The sequence below is a fragment of the Amblyomma americanum genome, chromosome 10 (assembly GCF_052857255.1).
Source record: "Amblyomma americanum isolate KBUSLIRL-KWMA chromosome 10, ASM5285725v1, whole genome shotgun sequence".
NCBI lineage: Eukaryota > Metazoa > Arthropoda > Arachnida > Ixodida > Ixodidae > Amblyomma > Amblyomma americanum.
The window spans coordinates 141,618,980-141,631,524 of NC_135506.1; the positions used below are offsets into that span (position 1 = coordinate 141,618,980).

Here is a 12,545-nt window from a genome sequence, read left to right on the forward strand (position 1 = left end):
CATGGCACAACACCGCAATAATACATCGATTGGAGCTGCAACAGCATGCAGTGGGAAACTGGTAACTAACGCAAAAAAGACGAACTGCGCAACAAGAACACGGACGAAAGGGAGGCAGACACACACTAACGCAGACTTACAACTTTACTAAAGGAAGGAATACAAGGCAAATATATATAGCGATCCCCAACGCACTTCAAATCTGATCAATATGGCACGTGACAATCTGCCCAGGCGATAAACAGACCACACAAGAACCAACCGCTTACAAGATAATCTTATACCGGGCCGGCCCTTTCTATGAAAACAAAAAGCAAAGGAACGCCTAGCGACAGTGCACACTTGAGAATTACGCGTTCTGCAAAGTAAGGAAATTCATAGCAAAAACCACACCACTATAAGATTATCTTGTAAGCGGTTGGTTCTTGTGTGGTCTGTTTATCGCCTGGGCAGATTGTCACGTGCCATATTGATCAGATTTGAAGTGCGTTGGGGATCGCTATATATATTTGCCTTGTATTCCTTCCTTTAGTAAAGTTGTAAGTCTGCGTTAGTGTGTGTCTGCCTCCCTTTCGTCCGTGTTCTTGTTGCGCAGTTCGTCTTTTTTGCATTATGATCAACCAACTAGCCCGACAAGTCCTGTGGTAACTAACCTGTGCGAAAAACAGTGGTAAGCGCGTGGCCGATGCGATGTCGCGCCCCTGCTGGCCGGCTTGAAACTGGGGAGTAAATAACCGCCCCTAGGAGATAGTGCTGCTAGTGTGTCCTTGTTGCCAGATCAACAGTGTGGTCGATGCCAAACTGCGAGGCAGATGCGCAGGTGGTACGCAGCAGCTTGTCATCGAGGCATCGTCAGCAGCAGTCAAGCTGAGGTTGAAATTGACAGGCACATGCTTGGGCGCTTTATCCAGCGATGATATATCCACGAACGACCAAGAAAAAAGAGCGTGGGACAGGACCTGGGCGAAAAACAGTGGTAAGCGCATGGCCGATGCGACGTCGCGCCCTAGACATGGTACCCCAGACATGTGCCGGCGGTTGCACGTTTTTAACTTTTTTACATTTTTCGCTGGTTTTAGCTTGTGCTTTTTTACACACGTTTTTAGCTCGTATATTTTCAAGGAGCGGCCCTTTACACCGCTGGTGTTGTTTTTATCCTTTGTAATTTCCCTGTGACGTGACTACTAATGTTCGCTCACTGTTACGCAGCCTACTTTCCCTCTGTTTCCCTTCTACCCTGCATTGTGCTATATATGCACCCATTTCGCATCAGTAAAGCTCAGTTGTTAGCCAGCTTCATGTGTGTCCTTTCTTCCTGTGTGGTGTTTATTTGTCGGCTGTATTTCTGGTCATGTTTATTTATTTATTTATAGTACCCCTCAGGGCCCTCGTGCGAGAGTATTGCATAAGAGGGGGGGTCGATACAAGCATAAAAGTACGGCACAGGCACTCGAAATAAAACAAATGATGCATGTAATGATGAAGTATGAAATAGTAGGCTTAGCATAAGCAATGTGGATCAAAAAGTTGGAGAAATCCGTGACCACTTGGGTGTGGCTTGTGTTTACAGTTGTGATGATGGAGCTTGGCCTTACTATTTCATGTCAGGCTGGCCGAGCATCGGTGGTTACCGCTATATTGATCTCAAGTGAAAAAAATAATGAACAGATGATGGGTTGCTACATTCCAGAGCAAAGCCTGGGCTTTCATGGACGTCTTATCGGAAAAGGCTGTATCCTTCAAATCGGGCGGCGGTTCAAGCCACCTAGCCAAGGCTTGTGAAATTTTACTCTTGTCTTGATTTTAGCCACCAATCGGATAACCTTCGCTTGGTTACTTCTACCCGCTTAAAATCTACTTTTTCTTCACTGTCCTTAAACCCCAATACTTTGAATAAATTAGCCCCGTTGGTTTCCACTCTGGCGTGAAGCCCTTTGCAGAAAAGTATCGAGTGTTCAGCCGTTTCCTCCTCCTCTTCGCATGCAAGGTACAGCGTGTCTATCTCGTGGTACCTGGCTCTATATATATGTCTTAGTCTGCAAAACTCCCGTCCTGGCCTCAAACAACAAAGAGCTTCCCCTGCAATTATCATAGATATTTTCTTCGGCAATTTCCTGCTTAAAGATCCTGTATGTTCCCAGTGCCGATTTTCGTCAGCATCCCTGTTTTCCACAGAGTTCTGTCTGTTTCTCTAACCTTTTTCTTAACCGATAATTGCTGATTTGCCCCTCTTCTGCTGTCTAGATGTCTGCTTGTCAATTTTCTAGTTCGCTTTCTCCATTTCGTATCAACGTTCCTTATGTACAGGTATACCTGAAAACTTTCCTAGCCCACTGCTTTTCCCCCATTTTTCTCAATCGCTCCTCAAATGCTATCTTCCTGCTAGCCTCTCTGCTCTCGAACAACGCCCACCCCATATCACCCTGTGACGCCTGATTTGGTGTATTGCCATGTGCTCCCAACGCTAGCCTCCCTACACCGCGTTGTTTGATTTCTAACCTTGCTTGAACATCTGGTCTCATGCACCAATCCATGCGACACCTAGCGGCGCTAGCAAGAAACGGAGAATGGAGGTCCGTGTAGCAGACGCCCCTTGCCAGCCTTATGGGAACGCGCCAGCATAACGCTCATAGAGCCGTAAAACCTAAAAAAGTGAATGGGAAACCATATCTGCACTGTTCCACAGTCAGTGTCAATGCATTGACCCATCATTTCATAAATCAACTTGTGCTGAAACGATCGGCACTGCAAGATTGTCCGTATTGAGATTGACCTGTGATTTGGAAAAAGTCACACCGACAGTGCTATTTTCGCTAGTTCTGGTGACATGATTTCGTGTCTCCTAGTATCTAATATCTTCTCCTAAGGTGATTAAGGTGCGAAACTCTTGCGCAGCTGTTGTGCTCATACTTGCCTTTGCTATCGCAAGGTTGGCGCGCATAAACTGCGACAGCTGGGATCAGAGCGCACTTAATTAAAGCTAATGCTTTTAAAAGTTAAAGCTATCGCTTAATGCGTGTGTGGAAGCAATTCGTGGTTGTCAGCTTTTTTCGCCGCATCTTTTCTCAATGGATCCTTGGCACCGGGCTTAATATTGGACTGCGTGCGTTTCTGCGAGTTGCACGATCGTTCACGTATTCGGCACCGCTCACCGGACTGTAAATTTATGCCCCCTGTTTGTATTGCATGGACTGCGAGGAAGCGAAGATCGGCCGACACAGCAGCCGTTACACGCCTTTATTTCGAATAAGGTCCGCAAAGGGCGCACGCCTAGGAGCTAAGTCCACATATACAGCGGGGAGACGCGCACCGGAAGTTATGCTCTTCTCGCTCGCAAGGAGGTGCCTTTGGCATGAAGGAGCTCCTTCTAGACTTGATGAGCGTCCACATGAATCATCCACATTCAGAGGAGTTTTAACATTCATACCTAGCCGAACTTGCTGTTAAGACTTGCTAAGCACTAAATAATAAGCCGCACAGGCTCAGCAGCAAGTTAGCTGAGAAGGCTATCAGGAATTCCTTTCAGTAGATTTGCACATAGCTGTAACAAGGCATATGTTTCAGTGTCCCCATGATGGGGACACTAGTTTCACTTATTTAGTGTACTCCTTCCTAAGCCATAGGCAACAACTGCAAATGCGGCAGTGTTCAAATTGTGCAGAGTAATAAAATGGTATGATCAGGGGGAAAAAAGATATAGGAGCCATGCTTGATAACTCACAAGCATGTGTTATGGCATGCCCTTCAGTGGAGCTTACATCAAATACGAAACTTGACCACACACATAGACAAGGTTATTAACATAGCTATTGGCTGCTGTGTACCCACACAGTCTTTCCGCAATGGCGCCCAACGTGGGGCCCGAACCCTTAAGAGTCTCATGCTCTTGTGGAAATACGGGGGGAACAAAGCCTTCCGCCCCTACCCGCACTCCCACTCCGCGGATGCAGTGTTCCCGCTCGCTAACCGCGGATGGGGTTCGTGCTCGAGGGACAAAGGGAAGGGACGACAACAGCGTTAACACTCATATGCTATTTATTACACTTGCAATTAATACACAGAGCAAGCCAGCTAGCTACACAACATCAACGAGGCATTCCTCGGAAATAGAAGGCTACGTAAGAAGGACTTCCGACTTACCGGCTGGGGCGGGGGCGCGACTTCGGAGGTATCGGCGGCGAATGTTTGTATGCGCCGATAATGGCGGCTGGGTTTTCCCGTGCGCGCCGCATTCTTGAGGCAAAGCCATTCCCTAGCATTTGCTGGGGAAGGCAACCAGAGCGCGCGTCTGCTGCGCTCGCTTCGCTGCCTGGAACCAGAAGTACAGCGGCAAGGCACAATGGATCCCCGTGCGCCTGCTGCGGAAGGCGGTGGGAGCGTGCGGCTCCAACCGCTCACGACACTGGCCAGATCCCGAAGAGCCTCTCTCCGGTTCCGCAGAATTCCGCGTAACCTACGAGGTGGCGCTCCCGTTGCCGTTCCCTTTCCCCCATGAGGGAGACTTCCCTCCTCGCCCAGCCGGGGGCTGCCCATCCCGACGGCCGACGATGAAGATGGGCCGCATGGAAATGGAGGGGGTAAACAGGTTCTCCACACTAGAAATGCCCAACACCCTACTTTCTGTAGGAACTGAGACATGACTTGTGCCATGAACACTTCATAAATTGTCTTTCAATGTGTGAAAGGCAGTAGCCTCATAATGCACATGAATACAGCAAAAGTTGTCATATGGTGTTAAGGCGAGCTGCATCACCTGCCTGCCGTTCAAGTCATGCTTCATAATTTTTGAAGATATTTTGTGGCTTCATTGGGCACACTCTCTAAACCATCTCTCTCCTCCTACAGCCCTTACATGAGAAACGGACAATGCCATCAGTAGAGCACCCTATTAAAGGGAACTGGTGTGAAGCGATACCTGTCTTGCACGTCTCAAGTCCTTGGCTCTATTTCCTGCCATTTGTGTATGAAACAGATACACTGTCATCTTTTGCGGTTCAAGTAATAATGGCTAGGGTGCAGATAGGTTTGCTTCTCAGAATTTGAGCAAGGAATGAATGCAGTCGTGGACACTTTGGTTCCCGAGCAAAAGTGTCTATAAAGCGAGTCCATGATAATGAATCATGAATAAAAGCAAAAACATTTTGAAAAATCGTTTTCGTGATTAAAAACTCCTAAGCACAGTGGCAGGCAGTGATGTGAAAATTGGGCAATTTTAGCAGCAGCTCAGACGCATTATTATGGTCCCCATTATTTTAAAAATCAAACGGTTTAGGGTGAAGCACGTTTGAAGCACCTAGTGGTCAATGAGACGGATGACAGTGCCTGTTGATGTGATGAAGTATCCCCTACTGCGATTGTTCACTTTGCAAAAACTCTGTACTCACTTGGTTGACAACTGCTAAATGTGGTTTTCGATGAAGCATATGGTTAGTTCTTTTTCACAAAGAGTCATTCAATAGGCAGTTTTAGCTGTGCGTACGCAACGACTTAGCGTACGCAAGGAATTTGCGGGGACAGTAGTGCGCATGCGCAGAGCGCAAGCGCAAGCCCTGCGTCTTGCGCGCGTACGCTAGCCAGCGGACTTTGCGTTGTGGCGCTTGCGTGGCTTGCGTACGTTAATGTTGACAAGATGGCGGCGCCCTGCTCGCCCGCTTCGGAATAAATACATGTCGCCGCTGGATTCTCCAACGCAATAGCTCGCTCAGATGGTAGCGGTTCGCATTTATTTCGCCTACTCTTGCCCACACATAGCGGCATAAGCGATAACTAGCCCGTTTTTCAGATAATTTGGCGATTTTCAAGCTCCTAGGCCTAACTAAATGGAGTGTGTTTTCCTCATAGCAACGACATCTGGAGAAGCAGTTTTCTAGCTTTTAGTCGGTTCTTACATTTTCTCCGGTTTGCATAGTTTTTCTTTTTGGAACAAAAAAAGGCTCCCAATGCACTCACCCTAGTTATCAGTAATCACCGATGAAATTTTCTTCAACCGAGCGTTGATGTGCTTTGACGTCTTGCCACTATATGGCGCTACCGCTTATGCGTGCGCTTGAGGGATGCTATGGCACGGCCACCTAAAACTATACTTCGGAGTGGATAGCGTAACACACGCAGCGCCGTAGCGCTTTGCGTACACACAGCTGAAACTGTCTAATGTGGCGAACAGTAAGGTGTGTTGACCTGGCATCTTACCACTGTAAAGCATGAGGCCATGCACACACAGAAAGGCAACTACTGAGGTATTTTGCATTCTCCTGCCTTTCGCTGGTGTTCTGCACTCAAATTGTAAGAGGCGGAACATCAGGTAGAGGCATTCGAATTTAGTTTTTATCGCTGTACATATTAACGGGACAAAAATACACGGATCCGAATGGGCTCCATGCATTTTCACACCGTCCATTGTCCAGACAGCGAGTTTCTGCATTAACGAGGCGTAAATACACTGAGAAAGTCTGGTCCCCAGAAAAACTGTCCATAATTCGAGTTGCCCATATTAATGGGGTCATATTATCGTATCAGGACTGTAAATGTGTCATGTGAATTTTGCATAAGGAGTATTTGCACAGACTACAGATGTATCACAATGCTTGCAGTGAAGGGGCCATTTTGATATTTGAGTTACTCTAGAGAACTTTGCGTGTGACAGACACTAATTGTCTTTTACCACTGTTTGTATGCTATAAATTTTACGTAAATGCTTCAAGATGTCTTCCAGCCTTCTGCATGACCTCTTTAGCTTGGTGCCTAGGCACCTCCTTCGAAGTAGGTTGAGCATGGCTGATGGGCCTTTTCAGCTGCACTGTTGACAAAAAAACCATAAGAACAGTGAAAATGGATATCTGTAAACGGAGGAGCACTCATGTTTGCAGAAATCTGACAGCTGCACAAAAGTGTTGGAAAATGAAATCAGTGAAAAAAATCATCACAATATGTGAAGTTTCAGAAAAGCAAAAAACAACAGCCCATGCCACTGGTGGCCCATAATTAAGACAATCGACTTCTGCTTCTGTAAGCTTCGCTCGGCATATGTTTTGACGTATATGTCGTTCGAGTAGCATGTAAACACCCGTCTACTGGTGGGCATATCTGAGCAGAATGCCTATGTAAGCGACAGCTCCCATTGCCCTCGCTCTGGAATGAGCTTATAGTATCCGGTAGCTATGATGGATACACAAACGAAAAAGAAAAGTTATGCAGCACGCGAAGTTTTCGTGAGTATCACCTATGACGTATCAAGTATCACCCTCACGTAGTACACGATCTAGGCTAGACCTCCGCTTTCTCAACTTTCTCCGAATGGTTACCATTTCTGATGTAGCGTTAGCACAGGCAAACTCACGCCACCGAGAGAGGCAGCCGACACGATCGGTCACGCAAAAATTTTGTGGGACTACTTCAGCGAAAATGCACTGTGAACGCTCTATCCATGCACAAGACCAAATCTCGATCTTGGAAAGCATGTTTATCTGTGTGCGATCGCGTTGCACATTCACATCTCAACTTATTTTGCTTCCCCTTCTTGGCACAGATAGCTGCATAATCTCAACTGAGAACATAACATACCGTCGACTCGGCGTGTTCATTGCTGGCTGCTAGTTAGCAGCAACAAATGCAGCACATAAAAAGCGTGACGACTGGAGTCAACTCCGGCGAACGCGGCGTTCTCGTGCCGCTAAATAATGGCAAGAATTACCTGTAGTAATGGATAAACACGATGCCAACACGTTTCCGTTTTTCGCAGACACCGGCGACACAGGAACACTTCGCCTTCTTTACGGCACATTCCGCAAAGACGTTCGTCTGTTAGTGCGATTTTGCGAGTGTTGACAGCCACGCCATCGCCCCAAATTCGGCCTGATAGTCTCTGGTGCCCTCAGCGAATATCAAAATTAAGTGCTTAATGTTAAAGACACGATTAGCCCCCACAGTACCACGAGAATTTTGGCACAAGCAAGCAATGCCCATACATTCATAAGCAACGAGCTATGTGGGGACCTCCACTCATGCCGTGTGGTGATCACGAAGAGGTGTACCAACGGCGCCACATGTCCTGTGCTCCGAATGTTGCGTGTAGAGTCTCGCAGTTTCTCTGCCTGCCAACAGATGGCGGCAGACAACAACGGGAGGGCAGGCTTTTACGTTACGTAGTCGGCTGGACAGTGGGTCAGGAAGCTAGGAAAGTCAAGGTGCACGGGGAGTTAGTGCAGTGCCAGGAGTGCGACCGTTGGGGCTATTTAGACGAGACCGAGTTCGGGAGCTTAGCCGAGACAAATGTGGCTAGCTTCGCGTGCAGGCAACCTACCAACCTACACCGCTGCCAATCCTCAGGGATGTCAGCTCCACTGAGGATGTCTATGAAAAAGCCGGCAAGTTGGGCTCTCGACTCCAGGCCGAGGTTCTTTACCACGGAGGCTGGCATACCATCCATTCCAGTGGCAGTGTGCTTACACAGACAGCCAATTGCGCAGTCAAGTGCAGTGGGGATCACTTCCCATTTTGGTTCCGCTGCCCTCACGGACTCAGGTTCGGGTGAGCCCTTACAACTAGAAGGGCGTTGCCGTGTCACCAAGCCCACTGGTATGGAATTGGTCGATAAGCCCGCATCCGTCTTTGCCCTATCATACAGTGGCTTCATATTAGCTGTGACATAGGCCTTCAGGTCGGACATGGGTTGTCCGGTTTCCGAATCAGACAGGTGTGTCACTGTTCCATCCCTTCAGTCTAAGAATCTCACGTAGCGCCCACATTTCATTGCTCCAGATTTCCCATCTTTTAAGCTTCGCACAGTTCATTTGTCGGCCTCTGCAGTTTTCTTCTGAACCAGCATGTGGATTTTGTGCTTGAGCTGGAGGTACACTCGCCGTGTAATTTCCTTGGCCTCTTGTCCTTTCATGGCTCTCCTATGTTGGCGGTTGGCCTCTCGACGTGCTCGCCACACCTCAGCTACCTCCTTATCCCACCATATGCTGGTGCATAATAGAGTGCAACATTGTCGTAGGTTTTGGTGTCATGTCGAGCCGCTTTCCTTCTTGTGCCGCTGTCTCACCTGCCGATGTTTACGATGGGTGAAGTCTAGGCGAAGACAGGTTTACAGTATCGAGGTGTAGCTGGTCCACCAGGAGTAAGAGAATTTGCCAGACTTTGGAGCGCCCCCTGAAGTTGAGTGTAGTTGCGAATAGCCATTGAACCAACACTCCAGCTGTCAGGTTTGATGCAAGATCTGCAAAGTACTGTTACTTAAGAGTATGAGCGATGGCCATACTGTGACATTTGAGCTGTACTACTGCCATCTTGATTGTCCTCAGGAGCTTCTGGACCTGGTATCTGGCCTGCAGTCAGCCATGGCTGAGGAGCAGCAGCGCTTCGATGCCCTGGGGCTCCAACTGCAGCGGCTGGGTGCGCAAGGCGGAGATCCCGAGGAGCAGAGGGCGGTGTCAGCGGCACTGTGTGCCTCGCAACTTCGCCTGGCACGGCTGTGCACCCGCAACATGCGTTGCTTTGCGCAGGTAGTGAACCAGTGTATAAGGAGCCTTGTTGAAGAAACGTGCTGCTGCATATTGCGTTGCACCGGTAACTGCATTGGAGGTGGCTATATAGTCTGTAGTCGCCTCCATTGTGTGCCAGGGTCACATCTGGGCTACTCGTCAGGTAGCACCAAAAACATTGCAACGTCCTTTTTTAGAGCACTAGCTTTTTTTTGCATCGTTGCTCAGTTCCGTGCTGTCGTCGTCGGCGCCCGTGGTAGGTGTCAAAGTGGAGAGAGGGAAAGCTCCTCTTAGATGAGAGGAAGGAGGGCGGTTGGCACCAGGTGGCCTCCGCATCGGCTGCGGGAGGTGACTGGTTCCAAACCCTCCGGCAGACAAGAATGAATTCATAGGGATCTGTTCTCGGTTCACTTCGGTTCTTAATGTATATCAATGACTTTGCAACCAATGTATCTTCTCATATTAGATTATTTGCCGACGGCTGTGCAGTTGATAGGGCGATTTTAATTATCCGTGATGCAGAAATTCTGCAGGAAGGTTTAAACATCGTAGCCACATGATGCCAGTCTTGAGAGCTAAATATTAAGAAATGTTATCATGTCACATTTTCGAGGAAAAGGTCAATAGTTTTCATTTGTATGAAATTGGAAATAATTCACTGGAATAAATCACCTAGAGTAAAGTCCTTAGGTGTTACTGTTTTGGTTTATAAAGGGAAAAGCGATAAGGTGAACATAAAATCCTTTCGACTGATTTTAATTACATCAGTTATGTACAGGCTGGCGATGCAGTTGGTGAAATTGAAAAGCAGTCATGGGTACAAAGTAATAGAATACTCGAAGACTGCAGAACAGGTTCTGAAGGGGTAGACACTTAGATGACAGCCTGTTCTTGCTTACCCAATGCATAGTATTTAAATAGCTAAGGCAGAAAACAGACCTCTGTATTTATCCTTCCTAGACATAAGCGGTGCATACTACAACATTAACATGGAACTCCTGTGGAACATATTAAAAGATGAAGGTATTGGTCATGGGGTAATCGATTTTCTGCAGGAAGTATATTGAGAAAATAAAATTGAAATAACATGAACATTTAAAAAAATTAAGGTATTGGTCATGAGGTAATCGATTTTCTGCAGGAAATATACTGAGAAAATAAAATTGAACTACCATGGTACGGGATTAAGTGCACAAGTGTTGAGGTACACAAAGGATTAAGGTAAGGTTGTTCTCTAAAATAGATATGCAAAGGAGGCTACAAGGAAGCAATCTAGGGTATAATCTGTCATACAGATTTTGTCGGAAAGGTTGTTGAGCAACGACTACTGGGTTTAATGTATGCTGATGATATTGTACTGTTAGCAGAAAGCCAGGAAGATTTGCAAACTTTGGTGAATTGCTGTGGAGACGAAGGAGACTCTAGGTTTCAGTTTTAGCGCAACTCAGTCAGGTGTGATGATTTTCAATGATACAACTGATCAGGTGCTTACAATACAAGGCCATGAAATGCCTTGAGTGGCCAAATACAAATATCTGGAGGTATGGGTAAATGATGCAGCGATGGCGTAGAGGTAGAACATCCGCCTCGCGTGCAAGAGGACCGGGGTTCAAATCCTGGTGCCGCGGAATTCTCCACCGGGTTAAAAAAAAAAAAAAATCCGCGTGTCGATGGAATTGCATAACCAGGCCTGGAGTGCGGCCTTATCTCGGTGACCAGAACCGACAACGTACTCTCTCACCAGAGCAGGATTTGGCCACCCTGGTGTAGTACTTGGCCACAACCTTCTATGATCAAACCAATTAACCCTCGGCCCTCAGTCCCCAGCGGCTGCAGAGCAACTGACCACGGCGGCGGTCAGACCTGTGACGCAGCGGAGGGTGCTAAGAATCTCTGGCTCCGGACAGGCCGCCATTGGAATCTGAACCTGGCAACGCTTAACGCTAGAACTTTAGCTAGTGAGGCTAGCCTAGCAGTGCTGTTCGAGGAACTAGCGGGAATTAAATGGGATGTGATAGGGCTTAGCGAAGTTAGGAGGACAGGTGAGGCGTATACAGCACTAAAGGAGGGACACATACTGTGCTATCGTGGGTTAGAGGGTAGACGAGAACTAGGTGTGGGTTTCCTCATTAAGGCAACGTAGAGGAGCTCTACAGTATTAACGAGAGGGTAGCAGCTATAGTAATTAGGCTGAATAGGAGGTACAAGCTGAAAGTGGCGCAGGCCTACGCACCCACATCCAGCCATGATGACCAGACCGTTGAAAGCTTCTATGAGGACGTAGAATCAGCAATGAATAGAGTAAAATCGCAGTACACTGTACTGATGGGCGACTTCAATGCGAAGGTGGGCAAGAAGCAGGCTGACGACCACGCGGTAGGTGACTATGGGATAGGCTCTAGAAATAGCAGGGGAGAGTTATTAGTCGAATTCGCGGATAGAAATAATTTACGGATCATGAATACCTTCTTCCGCAAATGAGAAAACAGGAAGTGGACCTGGAAGAGCCCCAATGGTGAGATTAAAAATGAAATAGACTTCATACTATGCGCTAAACCTGGCATCATTCAGGATGTGGCCGTCCTCGGAAGGGTGCGTTGCAGCGACCATAGAATGGTAAGGTCTAGAATTAGCCTAGACTTGAAGAGGGAACGGAAGAAGCTAGCGAAGAAGAAGACCATTAACGAGTTAGCCGTAAGAGGGAAAGCACAGGAGTTTAGGATAGCGCTGCAAAACAGATACTCAGCTTTAACTGAGGAAGATGATCTTGATGTTCATTCAATGCACGATAACCTGACATCAATAATTACGGAGTGCGCAGTAGAAGTAGGCGGTAGGACAGTTCGAAGAGATACCGGGAAGCTATCTCAGGTGACGAAAGATCTGATTAAGAAGCGCCAAAACATGAAGGCATCTAACACTACCGATAGAATAGAACTAACGGAGCTATCAAAGTTAATAAATAAGCGCAAGGTAGCCGACATAAGGAAGTTTAATATGGAGAGAATCAAGCATGCTCTAAATAACGGAGGTAGCCTAAAAACAGTGAAGAGGAAACTAGGC

At 47.3% G+C, this 12,545-nt stretch overlaps 1 protein-coding gene across 4 annotated transcripts in view; it reads left to right on the plus strand.

The window, feature by feature from the left end:
- LOC144106925 (uncharacterized) overlaps positions 1–12,545 on the plus strand; it is a 618,131-nt gene that overhangs the window by 378,331 nt on the left and 227,255 nt on the right. For all 4 annotated transcript variants that reach the window (XM_077639887.1, XM_077639889.1, XM_077639886.1 and 1 more), the window contains one exon: positions 9,303–9,503. In XM_077639887.1, the coding sequence (XP_077496013.1) occupies positions 9,303–9,503 (201 nt within the window). The remainder of the gene's footprint in view (positions 1–9,302; positions 9,504–12,545) is intronic.